The following is a 16,966-nucleotide window of genomic DNA, read 5'->3' on the forward strand; positions in this document are numbered from 1 at the left end:
ACTACTATATAAAGCAGTAACAGGATGGACTGATGCATTAACAGGAGGAGTTCTTAGTGCAGTTAAAAGCTTTTAAACTGGAAAAGCTATTTTTCTGGCTGAGGCAGATTTTTGTCTATTAAATATTTTCTTTGAATTATCCCCATGACTCCATTTCTCCTTTTTTGTTTCCTCCAGACATATATGCCAAAACAAATCCCAGAGCCCTCATCAGCCCTGCACTGCAGGGAGAAGTCTGGGTAAGATCCCCAGCATAGCCAGTAAATACAGTGTGATAAGCGGGTAACTGTCACTGTCACCCAAGGGCATCCTGGCTACCCATTGCTATCCTATTGGAAGGAAGGACTGAACATCAAAGTCAGGTTTCTGCAGCAGTAAAGTAGGGCAGATGAATAAAGGAAAACATTTTAATAACTATGCATTATTAATATCACTACCAGGCTATTAAATCACCCATACAACAGGCATTTAATGAAGGGAAATATGTTGTTTGAACATTGTGTAATTGTCAAACTGACTCATCTGGCATGCTTTGCTTCTTGAGCTATGACAGTTTCGTGAGGTTGCCAGCAGAACTGAAAAGGCTGGCATTTCACTGTAGAGATTCAGAATGATCTTACAGCTGAAATTACAAAGTCATTTTGGAGACAGCTAAATTCAGTCTGCTTTTTTTGTGACAAATCTCTATACTGTCTTCATTGTCCACCTGTTGGTTTCCCACTCTGTAAAGGCATTGTAACATCTTCTTCCCCTCAACACTTCACCTTTTTAGAGTATAAGACACAGCCCAATTATTGCAGACCTAAGATATTGTTTTAAATGGAACATTTTGTCAGATTTAATAGCTAGTGCATTGTTAAAAGGCTAGTCACAAAACCCTTTGCATCTTCAATTTAACTTTAATTTGAATTTCAGCTTTGAAGGAATCAATATTTAGCAGGTTTTTGCAGTTTGACTAGGTCTGCTTATGTAAGGAAAATAAGCTTTTCCATCACTGCATTTAGACTAAGAATGAATTTCCCTAGGTTTTAAGAAAGTGGAAGAAATAGGATTTATGTATAGGATGTTAAACATTTTCCTAGCAAGAGGAGTACTGAAGAAATGAAACACATTCCATGGAGTCCCTGAGTATATAAAATACCCAGTGTAAGAATCACTGTGTGTCCTCTTGGCAAGTTTCAAACTTCCAGAAATACCTATGAAGGTATTCTGACCTCCTAAGAAGTCAGCAGGGGTTTTTTTCCTGAGGAAAGCAGTGGACTAAAGCTATCTTGGCAAAATCAAAAAATGAAGTCAGGGATTTGATGAAAGACAGTTTCTTATTGAATCAAAGCCCTTCTTTTCTTTTTTTTTTTTTTCTCCTTTTCCTGATTTTTTTTCATTTTGATATGACATAATATGGCAGAAGAGTTGAGCAAGAAGTGGATTTTACTCCTCCAGTGTATCTTGAGTATAATTTAATACTCTCCTGAAGCATCATCAATTATTAGAGCATTGGCCTGTGCTCCAGGTTAAGCACTACCTAGTAGCAAGACATCTGCCTTGAGTGAAAGCAGTAAGTTTTGCCTTACTTTATTTTACAGGGGCTTATCCTTAGAATTAGTCTTGGCAAGTAAAATGTACGCTGTAGCAAAAGTAGAACTGGTTGTTCAACAGAAATAATGTGACTGACATGAACAGAATTTAACTCTGGCCTTTGCCATCCAACAGTTTTGTAAAATGCTCTGGAGAAATTATGTGCTATCAGTGAATCTCTCCCCAGGTTTTGCAACCAGAGTCAGTTGTTCAGATCAGTGGTGCACAAGGCACAAGTTTGGGACGCCTGCCAAGGTACCACATAAAAAGTGCTACATGCCTCCAGAAAATTAAAAAAATGCCTCCAGCTACTTTTTGTGTATGACCCAGCCTTGTTGATGTGCACAGAGGCATGATGACAACACCACAGAAGTCAAGATTTGAGGGAAATTAGGCACTGGAAAGCCTCATTTCGGATTGCAGTCTGTCTAGGCATGGAGCTTTTCACCCCTCTTGGTACTAGGAGAGCTTTAATGCCCAGCAGTTCTCTAAGTGGGAAGTAAGATACACAAAAATAGGCACATCAGATAACTACTGCACAAAGATCTGGGGAAGTTCAATGTTTGACCATGTTTTGGTCTTGTTTCTTTTGTCTTAACAGTGATGCAGAAATTCAGTGTAAGAGAAAAATTAAAGGTAGTGGTGGAGAATTTTCTTTTCATGGACTTTTACCAAGAAGAAAGAGGAAATCTGTGCCGTGTAAAAGCAACACTTTTGGTTTTAACTTTTGCCTAACTGCAGCTTCTCTTAGCTGTTAATAAACATTATCACAGTTTATGTTTCAATTGCTGCCAAAGTGTGAGTATCAGCATTAAAAGGAGCAAAACTTTGATCATTGTGAAATCTTACATTAAATTTGTGCTTCTTTGTAACAACTGAAAGCAGTCATACACAGGCTGTGTTTGACATATTTGTTCTTTCATTTACCGAAAGGTATTTTCACATCAAAACAGTGTCATCAGCTGTAATATACAGTGTATATCTGCCCTCCCATTCCACAGGGAAGAGATGGAGCAATTTGATTTATTAATAAACCAAAGAGCTTTTGCCATAAATCAGAATTTATCAGGTTTTTTTTTCCTTATGTAAACTACTATTCTAATTGGATTTTCACTCCTAGATATTATCTGGGTAAAGACCGTAATCACATATTTCAAGTTAACAGAACACAAATATACAGACAGTTAGATTTAATGATAAAGGACGTTTAGTTCCAAAACTGAGTCATAAATGAAAAGAATTCAACAAACAAAGGAGGGAGAAAGACAGTATTGCATGGTACTGATGGGGAAGTCGGGTACATTTAGTCCTCTCTAATCTTGACAAGATCTTCTTTTTTTGGGAAGACTTTAGAAGCCTCTGTATTTTAAGTACCTTTTTTTCTTTTTATTTGTGAAATATAAACCTTGCTGGCAGGTTTTCTTAGCAGAATGGGGATTCAGTTGTCTAACTGCTCTAGAAGATAATGTGTCCAACCATGCTCTCTGTGCTGAGTTCAGCAGCCATACGGAACCTGCATTTGATTACATTGGGTTTTATTATTAGCTGTCTCTAGGATTCCCTCACTGACATTCCTCAAAGATGTTAGGATTTATTTCTTTTCTTTTTTTAAGACCATTGAATGAAAATTTGTGCTAAATTAAATGTATTATATACAGTACCTTATAATAAAGAGAAAATAAATGTTTCCCATTCCATCCAATTGATAAATGCAGTTTAAGCTACAGTGGTGAGTGTTTATAGATTATTTTTCCTATACCTTTTATTCTTTTTCTCCTGCCAAGGAACATACTGGGGCAAGGAAGGAAAAGATCATCTTCTCGGGCAGCAGAGCAGGTGTTATTTCTTACAAAGGCTCAAGTTCTTGACTGTCAACCTTGATGTAATTTGGGGAGTCTTGATTCTCAGCAAAGCAGTCTCTACTCAGAGCTGTCCTTTGTTTTTACTCATTTGGGTTTTTTTTTCTCCTTGTTTACAAGCTAAATTCTGCATGTAAAAATCTTTCTTTTTCCAGTGGGCTGTAGCTGTCTCTAAGTGACAGCCCATTTTCACAGTTCTCTTTATCATCTCTTGTTCTTGAAAGTACAGAAAAGGTTTTCAGAAGTGTCAGGCGTGGGTGGTTTGAATTGTCACCTATATATTGTAAGTCTGTCTTTCTTCCAGGTGTAACCGGTAGGAAAATGGGGGGGTATTGGTTTTGATGCTGACATATCCTCTAGTTTCTTTTATCTCTTACTTAAAATCTGTTTTTTCACCTGAGTAGAGTCAACATCAAAAAATCCCAGAGACACCTGTGTGTTTCAGAGAAACTGGCAATAAGATTGTGTCTGTCCTTTGGTTACTGATTCTCAGTCAACTATTCTCACAAGTTTACTCTAAAAAGTGGTGGTTGGGGTCTCCAGCAGCTCAGCAAAACCATTATAACAGTGCTATCACTGTTGAAAGCTTAATAACATGATAATTCACAATTAGTTCTTTTATTCAAATGGTATGCAAAGCAGCCTTATAAAAGTAGTCCTCATTGATGGAGATAAACAGCCTTCTCTGCAGCACTAGGATCAGATATCTGTGCTTTTAATGTGTAGTTTGATCTGGCAAAGAAAGGAGAACCTTGATTTTTATTTAACCAAATAAAGTAATTCTGCTGTGATATGATGTTTTTCCTCAAACACAACAAGGTGCTAACTATAGGTAAACTTAAATAGTCAGCAACAATACCAGCTTCAGAGTAATGAGCTAGATAATCAAGGTTTTTAAGAGATAATTAAGAAAAAGTTATTCTGCTATATGTGTGTAATTTACTGTAGTAGATTAATTTATCTCTGTTGGCATAAAGCAATTAAGAAGTCTTACTAATGTTTCAAAAGCTCATATTAGCTTTTTCATAATTGGCAGTATATTGACTTATATTGTCCTAGATTTTCAGTGGCTTCACTGAACATAAAGTATAATGATCATATTTAATATTTTGAGATTTGCCAGGTAAATTTCACTTTTCCACTCCAGACCAAATTCATTTGACATCTTCCACTTGCAGAACAGAGGTCATCTTTGTAAGGGAGATTTTGGGAGGCATCTTTGGAGTTTTGTTTCCCAGGTCCCTTTGATTTTCTGTGCCAGTGGTCTGCATCTTTGCTTTGATTGCCTTTGGAAGAAACCTGGACTTTATTATATTACAAAAACTAGAAAATAAAGTTATTTTGGATACAATTTTCAAGTCTTTGCTCTAAATATGAACACTCTTATTATTTCAGGACTCAGAATTTGACCCCTTGAAGTTCACCAGTGTAATTGAATGTGAGAAGCCAAACAACGACTTAAGTAGGTTTCGAGGTTACATGTGAGTATTTCATGTAATATCCTTCATTACACACTCCTGTTCTCTAATATGGAATAAAATGCTTGTTTGTTTGGGCTGTCTTCTGTAAGTTCCATCATCCTCATGTCTAAATAGGGCTGCATATTTAAGGCTGTTTTAGAGAATCCTCACTTCAAGGTGAGATGGGAACCTCATATTTCCATTCCTTTGGATGGATTTATTTGCTACCTTCAATCAGCTTACACTACAGAAATGAATGTATTCAGAAGCACTGAAGTTACAGACACTTTTCTCCTTTTCCTCCATGGATCAAAAAAACCCATCTGGAAATGGGAAGAAATAGAAAACAAGTCCAAGAGAGGCAACAAACAAACACAATCTGTTGTACACTTTTATGAAGATGGGTCTGTTGGATATTTCTTTCAATGTATGTGTCATTGAGGAAAATCAGAAGTCAAAACTGTTATTTCTCCAGCTATGGCACTGTTTCTTTCTTCTCATTCAGATAAAATGAAGTTATTGGCTCACACGATGGGTATGCTCATGCATTACCACATCACCTATGGCCACTTGACTTAATTCTAAACAAACAGAACTACATTAACAGGGTGCTCATCTCTGGCCAATCAGTCCTGCTCAGAAACAAATGTTTGAGGATGTGCAAAGCACTTTGCTTCTAATGTAGCCTGGACTGTAGTGTACAGGTACGTTGATTGTGGTGGCTTAGGAGATGCACTCTTGCATGATTTATTTTTCTACAGTCTGTTACCACGTGGAGAGTGAGAGCCCAGGATACATAATTTTTGCCTAAATTTTAATGGAGAGAGTTAAGCTGACGCTAATTCTGTTTCAAATACAATGATTTATCACCCATGTTGATTAGGAGTGATAAGCAGTATTAAATTGTGTAAATGTCACAAGGTAAATTGCTGGAACTCAGGGAGTTTTTTATAGTGATGCCATTTACCACCACAGTTACTACTCTCAGATGTCACAGATTGTGTAGGACGTACTGTCAACTGGTGTAAATCAGGACAGTTTCTTTGAAACTACATCAAGTTGTAGTGTGGGAAAATGTGTTCCTTTATTTAGCAGCACAAAGCCCTACAGTTCATGCAAAGAAGAAAGTTTAGTATTAGACATTACTGCATGAGGGTGTGTAACTGTCTCCATTAATAGAGAGCCTGCTCTACTGCAGACATGCCATTTCCAGATATGGAAATGGAAAGTTTGGCAGCTTTTCTAGCACACTTTATGTGTGAATCTTAGTCCCCAAAATACTGAGCAGAATACTGTAGAAAATATTCATAAATTTGTCTTCCATTATATATTTACTTATTTACTCCATGTGGAAAAGGCCTGTGGCATGTAAGTTACAGAACCATTTTAAATTACATAGCAGAAAACATGGTAATAACCTTTTGATGATTATTGTTTAGTACTGATTCTATTTCATCTTCTTTATATTTTATAGTTTCATGAATGATGTGAATATATTTTGACACAAATTTTGAATCTGGCAGAAAGCATCAGGTGATTTCCAGCTCTCATCAGCTGTGTCCCAAGAGATTTACAGCTAAAGGACCATGGGCCATTAGAAGTAAAGAGTGGGGACCAGCCCCTCAACAAATAAATTCTCAGTCCCCTGATTTATCACAGAAGAAGGCTTTTTCCCCCCCTCTTTTTAGAGTTCCTTCATTAGTATAATGGAATCAGGAGTCTATTTCAAATCATACATTAACAAGATGAATAGCAATTAACACATCTGCATTGAAACACGTCACTGCCATGTCAAACTCGGATCTTAATTCTTGTTTGGAATCTTACCAGTAGTTGCTGCTTGAAAGAATGGTTCGGATAGCTACCAGCCCATAATATCTCAACTGAAAAGAAATTTTACCAAAATATTTAAATAGGAATGCCATGAAATAATAGACTTTCGAAGAGATCCATATGTAAAAGCTGTGCTAAAACATTACTGCCAAAGTTTCTTACACATTTTGACCACTTAGTAGGTTTCAAGTTTTGATTTAAGATTTTTTTTTCCTGTTTGAAATACAAAGTGGTCTTTGCTTTTAATGTCTGTGCTGTCAAATCTTTCAGGGAATAGAAATATTTGTGTGTGTATGCTGTAAACATTTAAAAAATTCTGTTCCCCACAGTTTTCCTGAAACAAAATCACTGTAGGTAGCCAATGTAGCACATGCAGGCCAGGGTAAAAGGAGACATGATAATAATTTTTAAAAAATACTGCAAAATGCATTGAGATGGGCCTAGCCCTACCCTATATCTGAGAAAGTGTAGTATGTGCACATTACTACATATGAATTCTTCAGCTGTGTTGCCACAATCTGCATTGAACACACTCGGGCTGTGCAGGTCCACAGGCAGACTACCAGTTCTATTCAGGCACTTTTAGTTCTCTTTTGCAGTTTCTGCACCTCCAGATAACCGAAGAACATTCCCTCACTTTTATTTTCCCTATAAAAAGTATTCTGTGTAGGAATAATAGAACAAAACCTAACATGCCCACTGCCTGTATGTGTCTAGCCCGATTATGTACGGTATGCATGGCAAACATTCAAAAATCAATTCCAGGTTCCAAAATAGCAATATTTGCTTTAAAATTTTGTTTGTACCTTCTTGTGTGTATGTGGGCAAGGAGAAAAGAGAAGTAGTAATTGGGATTCTGACTTTCCAGCTTTTTGAAAATAATAATTTTATTCTTAGACGAGAACATAAAATTTTATCTGATCATACCAAAGTAAGTATAGCTTGGAATTGGAAGAAGAAGAAGAAGGAGAATAATACATGTTTGTATTTCTATTTCAAAGGTCATCCTAAGGTAACAAACCCAAATCAATATAAAATCATGTTACAATTTTTTAAAGAAAAAACAATTACAAATCTATAGTGATGTCTCTTCAGTGTGCTATAGTAACACCTCCACTACTGGAAAAAAACCCCAAAACAACCTGGACTAATTTTCATCAATTGAGAGTCAGGAAGTTTCTGACTGATAATGTTCACTGAGACCATGTTTAAGATTGTTGAATATTTTCTTTGGGAGTGTCAAGCCTTGGAAAGTAATGCCAGCTCTACCATTTCCTTTGTAAGACACTTGATAAATGAAAAAGTGAAAGAAAATACTCTCTTTTGAATAAAGTTTTGATTGTTTACCTTGATATTAATGCTGGTAAACACATAACAAAACATGATAGCTGAAGTGAGCTACCATCGGGGTAAGTTTGGTGTTGCTGTAATTAACCAGAGGCTTACTTCTGTACAAACACTTTCAGAGTGCTGTAGCGTAGTAGTAGTTAACTGCACCTGATCTGCCCACTGCTCCTAATTCGTGGTGCATTTGTATTTTAGATGCTAAGATACCACATTTTTGCATGTAATCCATGTAGAAAGTGCAGAGAAAAAGAGCATTATACCTGCACTTGCCAGTGTGTTTCCTCATAGCTTAGCCTTTGCATTCCAGGCGTCTGAACAGCTTCAGCCGGACACTGTTTTAAAGCACGGCAGATAAAATTTTCCTTCTTTGTCTGTAACTTACACTGGCCTGAATCCAGAAAGGGGAAAAACAGACTCTTAAGCCTTTGTAACAAGCTTAAGGTTTATAACTCTGCTGGGCTAGAAATGGGAACTAGGCCGTCTCTCAACCCAGACACAAAGTTTACAATTGGCAGGTTTGTTATCAAAGTGAGCAGTTTTATCTAACTCTAGTTTTCACTATTTTTTAATCCAGACCTTTCTGTCTGTAATTTTTTCTTCCTTTTATCATCAGTGCCCAGCGGTCTTATGTGTATGTTCTGTTACGGAGTCACTGGGAGTGACTGTAGACAAGAGGGAAACAGTGAGTTTCCTCCAGCCTCTGTCAGCTTCTTTCTCCCAGATTTCGATTTAATCCATGTTTTCTAAAGGTGTGGTGAGCAACAGTTGAGTTGTCTGACTTCATTTGGATAATGCATGTAAGGATGAGATGTGGTAAGAAGGCTCAGCCTGTGGGTGAGAGCAGTAAACTGAGGTTTTAACACCTACAGGTTAGTTTCAGATGTTGCACAATTGCTTTGGAGTTGTTTTGTAAACTAGGGTAGTAAGAACAAAGATATAATTGCATAGAACAAATACACAAGTAATTGTATGTGAAGTTTGCCATGTGCAATGTACCTGGCACAGTCCACTGTTACTGTGAAGTGTAAAAAATTAACAAAGGTTGTAAAATTATAAGCCAGAGCAAGTACTGCTTAGGTAGGTTCATCTCTAAAATGTCCCATTTATTAACAGGAATCATAACAATGACAGAATCCTAGTAGCAATGTAATTTCGACATAAATTATTTCCCACAGTTTAAGCACAGACAAATTAACACCTATTGGCATTCTGCAAGAGGGATGTTGGGCAGCCCCCCAACTGATGCTGCTTTGGCAAAAGGTGAGGCAGTGGGTTAAGGAGGTTTGCTCAAAAGAACAGAAGTAAAAGCTCTGTTCTTCTATCTGAGGCTGGCAGGGACGATGGGCTGAGAAGGAGAAGTTCTCTCCTGACTAAAAAACCACCTTTAATTTTCGTGTCAGAATTGCAAATTTGATGGTATCTACTTCTATCTTTCTCCGTTTCTGGTCTCTAGTCAGATGTTATCACTGCTGCTGCTACCTCAGCAGTCAAACCCAGTGCTTTTTCTCCGTCCCTGCAGAGAAAAGCTGAGCATACTAGTGGAAACACCAATGCTATATATATATTTTGAGCAGAGGGTGGGTATAATATGTTGTGCTGAACTAAAAAATGCTCTCTGTGTGTGTGTATATATACACAGGTATATTCTGCTCACTAAAAGCATTGACTATTGAGGTTACATAGCATAACCAGGATTACAGAATAATCCGCAAGTAGTCTTAACAGACTGGGACAAGTACAAAGAATTCACCAGTGTGAACCTTTTCTTCTTACAGATCTCAGGATATTTGATATAATTCCTAGGCCTGAGATCCTAGAAGTATGTACTTAAATTAGAATTTTGGTCCTCATTTAGAAAAAGAGAAGAGTCTAACAGGGAAAAGCATGGATACATAACCCAGACGTGAAGGCTTAGAAAATAGTAAGCAAATAAAAGGAATCCACCTATAAAAAGCACAATTTTAAGCCAGTTTGCAGATTTCAGGGGACATAGCATTTTAAGTGCTCAAATCCAGGTAGACATAAAATTTGGTGTTGCAGCAGCACAATGTTAATTTTAGTGCAGCATATGTAGTTTCTCAGGATTTCTCTCAGACTTCCAGCTTTTGCTAGTTTTTTATAGCAGTCCGTTTTTTAGTCTTTGCAAGTGTGATGGTTTTGATGGTCTGAAAGTGAGGACAGAACATTTAAACAATCCAGACTTGCTTTAGTCTTCTCTGAGGCGTTGGGGTACTTCAGTTGATAAAATGAAGTTTTATTCATTTGAAAATGGTTTGAAATTGTTATTTGGTTTGTCTTTTTTACATAATAGAAATTCTAATACCATTTTTTAATTGTTACTATTGTTTAGCATTTCCCTGTTAATTCTCATAAGGCTATTTTCTGTATTTCTCTGTCAGCTGAAATTTCAGGCAGGCCATACACAGCAGATAATAAGTTGTAGTAGAAATGTGACTTCATTCCATTTTTCTCATGTATTTTGGTGTTAGTCAACAAGAATTTTCAGGGTGCAGGCCATTCTTAGATAGTTGGTGTGAAAGTTCTAAAAATAGTTTCTCTTGTTCTCACTGATGAATACATGGAATATTTTTCCTTTTCACTGAACTGATGTGTCTTATCCCTGGCACATCTTCCTTAGTATCACTGCTTCTGAAGCACAGTCTTTTCCCAACTTCACCATATCTCTTTCTAGGATTTCTTTAGTAAGCACATGTGGAATAGTGGGTTAATCATATCAACTACACAGCTGCTTTTAGGTGGACTGGATTAACTGTGATTGCTCAGTCAGTGTACACATGCACAGGAAATCCAGTGCATTTTCCATGTATTATCTAGTCTGCACACATGCTGTCAATTTGGCCCACGTATCTCTAGTGAACATTTGTCCAGGACATTTGTATATCCAACAGCAACTGGTACTGCTCCAGCTGAGCTGCTGCATGTCAGGGATCCTTGGGTAAGTAATTTCAGATTTCAAAGTCTGACAGAGAACCTTCCCGCAGGAAGATCTAAGAAAATATTTTGCCTTCAAATTGAAAAAAATTCTTAAACTTTGAAGATGCTTCCTGGGCTTGTTATATTACAAGTATGATTTGACAAGCTTAATGTTTTGACATGCTGTGTTTTGTTCTGGTTTTAAATTTTCTGTAGTATTCATAAAAGTGGAAAAAAGGATGGACTGTTCAAAGAGAATCTTTTGTTACGTGGATGTACCATTAGAAATACAGAAGAAGTTGCAGGAATAGTAATCTATGCAGGTAAGAGCTGTTTTTCTGTCTTATGGGGCATACCACCTTTTTATAGTTTTCTTAAAATAATAGCAGAGTTCCAGAGGACACATTTGATGCAATTCTCTCTGCAGGGCATGAGACCAAAGCTTTGTTAAATAATAATGGACCACGTTACAAGCGCAGTAAGCTTGAAAGACAGATGAATGCCGATGTCCTTTGGTGTGTCCTCATACTTCTAATCATGTGTCTGTTTTCTGCCATCGGTAAGTGCTCTTTACTAGTAGAAACTTAAGTATTACACTGTCTTGGGATTCATACACTTAGCTTTATGGAAAACATACGTGTCTGCCAAAACATAAATCCATAAAGCTGTGTCTGTACTAATTTTTGTCAAAAATCAAAATGTCTTAATACACACACTGATCTAAATACCTTCTTAGTCTCAATCAAATATATGCTATTAGCACCAGAGATCTGAAGTCTTATACTACCCTTGACAGCATCCAAAAATGTCAAGTCAAAACCCCCCCCCAGTTTATATGCAGTCCCCTCAAAATTACAAGTGTTAGAGTGTAACATGTCATTAATCAGTCAGCAAAGTAATTTATGAGCAGAGAATAAACATAATCAGCACAGTGGTATTCCCCAATACTATTTATTAAATTGAGGGCACAGTGCACAACATGGACTCGCTGTCCCTGAGGCTGCAGCTTTAACATAGAAGAAATAAGCAAAAGTCTGCATAAATCCAAGTAGAATATTCTCTAGCCTTCTGGGAGTGTTTAAGGAAATGCTGCAGTTCAGGTTATGTCTCTTCAGGCCTTTTTTCTGTTCATTTGTGAGAATTGAGTTTTACATTTGGCACCCAAAGTGATTTTTATGTATGGCATATGAATTCCACATCCTTAATATTTGTGTGTTCTGTAATGTTTGTATGTGAGTCATATGGCATAAACACCAGAATGTTTCCTAACAACCGTGGTGTAGTTTCATAACAATCTTATGCCATTTTAATACATCTCTGTGTGCCTTTTCCCAGGTATTGTTAAATGCTGCTTAAAGATGAGCATTTCCAGCTGTGAATCAGCCAGCTTGTTTCCACTGAGTTCATGACACGCTTTGGTAGTGTTTCAGTGTTGGGAGCCTAGTCCACAGGGCTGAAGTGTCGTGGTGAGGCTTCATAGCAGGGAGGCACTGCTGGCAGCTGTCCCCTCTGTCACTGCCCCCGCGGTGCTGTCCCCAGAGCAGCAGCAGCAGCGGGGCATGCCCTGTGAGTGGCTTCAGTGTAGCTGGGGCTCCCCAGAGGAGTGAACGTGAACGGGAGGAGGAGGCACACAGTAGGTGACAGGCGCGCCTTCCCTTCTGTCCGGCCTGCTACGAGGCTGGAAACCGCCAGCAGAGGGCCAGAGCAAACTGCTCGAGGTGCTGACAGCCACAAACAGCTGGAAAGAAATTTGCTCGAGCCCTTTGAGTTGCGTGGTGCTCTGTAGAAGTCAGGCCATTTTCGCACCTTCTGTCAATAATGTATAACTGCAGATATGACACTTAATTCTTTTGAAAATCTAAGGTTATTTATAAAACAAACCTTAATGTAGGTCATTCTCGGTGTGGAGCTTTCTATTTTTGCTCTCAAGAATAAAAATACACACATCAATAAAGACATCATGCATGTGATCTCATATTGGTAGTACAGGGACAAAATAATCTGCTCACTTACGTGTTTTTATTTTTCAGTGCTGGGTCTGTGTATCAAGGATCTAGTCAAAGGTGGTTTACAGAAGATTACTTTTAAAGTAGACCTTTGTCTTTTTTTCTGATTTTCGACATATAGTGATAGTTTGACTGCTTTTTGTTGCAGAAGAATTCTTCCTTATTTTTTATGCCTTAAAAACATCAGGCATACCATTTTAGGGATTTTAGTATTGTAAATATTAGTGCTGTACTTAAAAAGGCAATGTTCTGTCTCTTTAGCAAGAATGTAATTTTCCCAGCAATAACAATCTTATCTTTATTTAGTTGTCAGCACAATCAATTAAAAAAAAACATTTCGATCAAGACCTAGAATTGCTTCTGTTCTTCATTCCTCAGCTTCCATGCTGTTGACTCTGTTGGTACTGCTATTTTGTTAGTTCTGTGCATGTGGTAGATATTACTCACACAGTAAAATTAAAGTCTCTTCTGAAACTAGTTTACTGATAGTTGACTGGTGATATATTTAGTACAGTGGAGTACTTCCGTTTTAACACATAGTGTATCACTGAAATTAATCACTTTCTGAAGAGGTGTAGTTTTCCTTAGTGATTACAGAAACAGTCTAAACTACTGAGACTTGCCAGCTCACTTTGTTTAGATAAAGTTATGTAAAATGAATCTTGCATGCTGTCTTTAAAAGCCAAAAGCCCTTTCTCAAACCCCAAATCCCAAGGCAGAAAAAACCATGGATTTGGGGCATTTTTCAGAAGTCATGCAGAATATTTGAAAACAAGTACCAATTTTCTACATAACTCTTAAGAACAAATTCATACAATAAGCATTTTTCCTTGGAGTTAATTTGCTTTTTTCTCTCTTCCAATTCTTCTCCAGGTCATGGTCTATGGGTATGGCAGTATGGTGAGAAGAAGAAACCAATTTTTGATGTTCCAGGGCCTGATGGCAAATATTTGTCACCTGTTTTAGCTTCAGTATATTTATTTCTGACAGTGATCATAGTGTTCCAGGTAATCAAGTTGTACATGCTGTTACCTCTGTTCCTAGTTGGCTGTGATAAAGTTATAAATCTGCAATATGTGTAGTACTCGTTTTACCAGTAAGGCATGTAAGAAGCTAATCAAGCACCAAAAAGATCCCAGAAGGTTGTAGTAAATAGCACAGGGTATATTTGGAGGCCTGTCACTAGTGGTGTCCCCCAAGGTTCAATACTGGGTCCGGTGTTGTCTAGCTTATTCACCAGTAACTTGTATGAAGGGGCAGATGCCTCCTCAGCAAGTTCACTGGCACCAAGCTGGGCGGAGTGGTCAATAACCCAGAGGGCTGTGCAGCCCTTCAGAAGGACCTCAGAGGGTTGGAGAGATGCTCAGAGATCTGCCTGAAATTCAACAAAGGCAAGTGCAGGCTCCTGCACCTGGGGAGGAACAAGCTCATGAACCAGAAAACAAGCTTCACTCTTCCTATCTGCCCACTGTGGAAGAATTGTGGATGCCAGTTTAGGTACAGTGTTCTGGTATGAAAATAAATTTTATACTTTTTTAACAGCTTTTCAGATAGACTTCTCTTAGCAAATCCATGTGTCAGCCAGGTAACAAACTATGTTAAAAGATTTTGGTCCTGAGGAGAAATATCTTGAACGGTGAAGGTGGTAAGTTAAGAGAAGTAAAAAAACCTCATGTCACTGAGATATTACTGAACTTTGCCTAGTGGGACACTAGAGGAGGTTGCTTTACTGGAGGCAGCAACTTGTTTATAAAAGGGAATGAAAAAGAATGTTAAAATCATTTTTACCCTGAGGGATTAGGTTATGATATTGGTTAAGAAAATTCACCACAGAATTCTTTAAACACCTACCTTTCACTGAAGTTTTTGTTTAAATGACCACATTAGCCACTTACAGACTTGCTATAATTTATCCCTCATATCTAATTCAGAAGACTGAACAATGTATGCAGTCAGGAATTTCTATCCTGAAAAAAATATCTGCAGAGAAAAACTCATGTACAAATTAGGTATTTTATGTAGTTTTGACAATCCTCAAGAAACAGTTTAAAGTCTTTTCGTGTCTCCTTCTTCAGCACTTACAAAATGTGATCTTCATTCAAATAATTTGCAGTACAAAAGCCAAGGCTAAAAGATATTGCTCCTATGGAGAGATTAACATTTCTCATTTTGTTTCTTGTATTCCTGCAAAGTGAATTTGTAAACAGTCCTATTACTTTTGGAGAACAAATGTATTCAATCCTTTCACATCTGCAGTATTCTGATTGTATGGTCTGGTTTGGGTTGGGATTTTTTTTTTCTTTTCCTTCCCCAGCTAGTTTCAAGCTCAGCTTATTAGCCTAAGAAAGATTTGCTTCTGTCCACGTTTTGATAATCAGTTTTCTAGACATAATAACATATTCCAGCCCTGCAATTCACCATAGGTTTTCTTCATCTAACACAGTAAATAAACTCTTTAAAGATGATAATAACTTTAGCGTAGATGTTTAAAGTACATAGCTTCTTTATGTTCCAGTCTAATACCAAGTTAACTAGCTTTAATAATTCATTGTGTCCTTGCTTCTGTTTTCTCCTAATTCTCTTTCCTTTTGTATATTCTAGGTTCTGATTCCAATTTCTTTGTATGTATCCATTGAAATAGTTAAAATCTGCCAAGTATACTTTATTCATCAAGATAAAGATTTATATGATGAAGAAACAGACTCTCAGCTGCAGTGCCGAGCTTTAAATATCACAGAAGACTTGGGTCAGGTGCAGTTTATCTTTTCAGACAAGACTGGGACACTTACTGAAAATAAGATGGTTTTCCGAAGATGCACTGTTTCTGGAATAGAGTATTCCCATGATGATAACGGTGAGCTCATGGTCACGTTTTCTATCTAACAGTTGTACTTTGGGCAAACTGAAGTAGTCATAAAAGTTGCTGTAATCTTAAATCAAAAAGAAAAACAAAAGAAATTGCGCATAGGCGCTCAGCAAACTCCGTAACAGCTGTTTTCAGATCAGTGTAATTTGATGGCTGTGTTCAGCTAGCAATGACTATCTTACCAGAGTGTTCTGTAATATCTACAGTTTGTTGTCAAGACTTTTAAAGCTTTTGGCTTTAGCTCCTGATGTAATAAACCACTTGAGCACGTGGGTAATGTAAGAAAATTGAATAGTGCTGCTGGTATCACAATTTTTTGGTGTGTTTGAATTATACAGTGTAAAATAACACTTTTAAGCATACAGGCAGATTAGTGTCTGATTGAATGCCTGCAATGAGATTATCCTTTTGTGCTGAGAAATAAATGCAAACAAAGCTGCTGGTTTTCATATTAACAAGAAACATAATCTGATAGAGTATTTTAAGTTACCTTTGTCAGATTCTTTTCAGTGCTCCTGTGTGAAAAGTGTCTGCGTCAGGTATGTTTGCTCTATGAACACTGCAGCTGAGAGAATATCCACAAGTATCAGCCTCTTAAAACACTAATAACTTACTGTTTTTCATGAGGCAATGTGAGAGTTGTCATCCCTCTATTATTTCTTCACCCTTTTAAAATTAGGAATTGATTTCCTGTTTTGTGATGTTTGTAATTAGTGTTATTTTTCTCTAACATACTATTGTTATCACTTTTGAAAGAACAGATCTTAACTCTTCAAATCATGTTCTGTATGCAGAAAAATATTGATAGCTACAATATTTCATTCCTGTTTGCAAAAAATAAGTTTCTTACTCTACACAACACACAAAAAATCCTATCTGATTAGGAAGTTTTCTCAAAGAACACTACAGAATTTCAGCTTACAAATAAGATACAGAATAAGATAAAGAATCAAAATAGACTGGGAACTCTAAAACATGCTTTAGAAAGATGATAAGATATTAAATTGGAAAAAGATATTTTGAAGTATTGGGTTGTTCTTTTTTTTCTCCTGCTTTAAAGTAGTACTGAGGCCTTAAATTTAAGGC

The 16,966-nt window shown here is 37.1% G+C and overlaps 1 protein-coding gene across 2 annotated transcripts in view; it reads left to right on the forward strand.

Moving 5' to 3' along the window:
• The window catches only part of ATP10A (ATPase phospholipid transporting 10A (putative)), a 114,182-nt gene that overhangs the window by 56,596 nt on the left and 40,620 nt on the right, over positions 1-16,966 (forward strand). For both annotated transcript variants that reach the window (XM_032100299.1, XM_032100298.1), the window contains exons 3-7: positions 4,830-4,915; positions 11,225-11,331; positions 11,436-11,567; positions 13,888-14,021; positions 15,616-15,868. In XM_032100299.1, the coding sequence (XP_031956190.1) occupies positions 4,830-4,915; positions 11,225-11,331; positions 11,436-11,567; positions 13,888-14,021; positions 15,616-15,868 (712 nt within the window). The remainder of the gene's footprint in view (positions 1-4,829; positions 4,916-11,224; positions 11,332-11,435; positions 11,568-13,887; positions 14,022-15,615; positions 15,869-16,966) is intronic.

This window comes from Corvus moneduloides, chromosome 2 (assembly GCF_009650955.1).
Source record: "Corvus moneduloides isolate bCorMon1 chromosome 2, bCorMon1.pri, whole genome shotgun sequence".
NCBI lineage: Eukaryota > Metazoa > Chordata > Aves > Passeriformes > Corvidae > Corvus > Corvus moneduloides.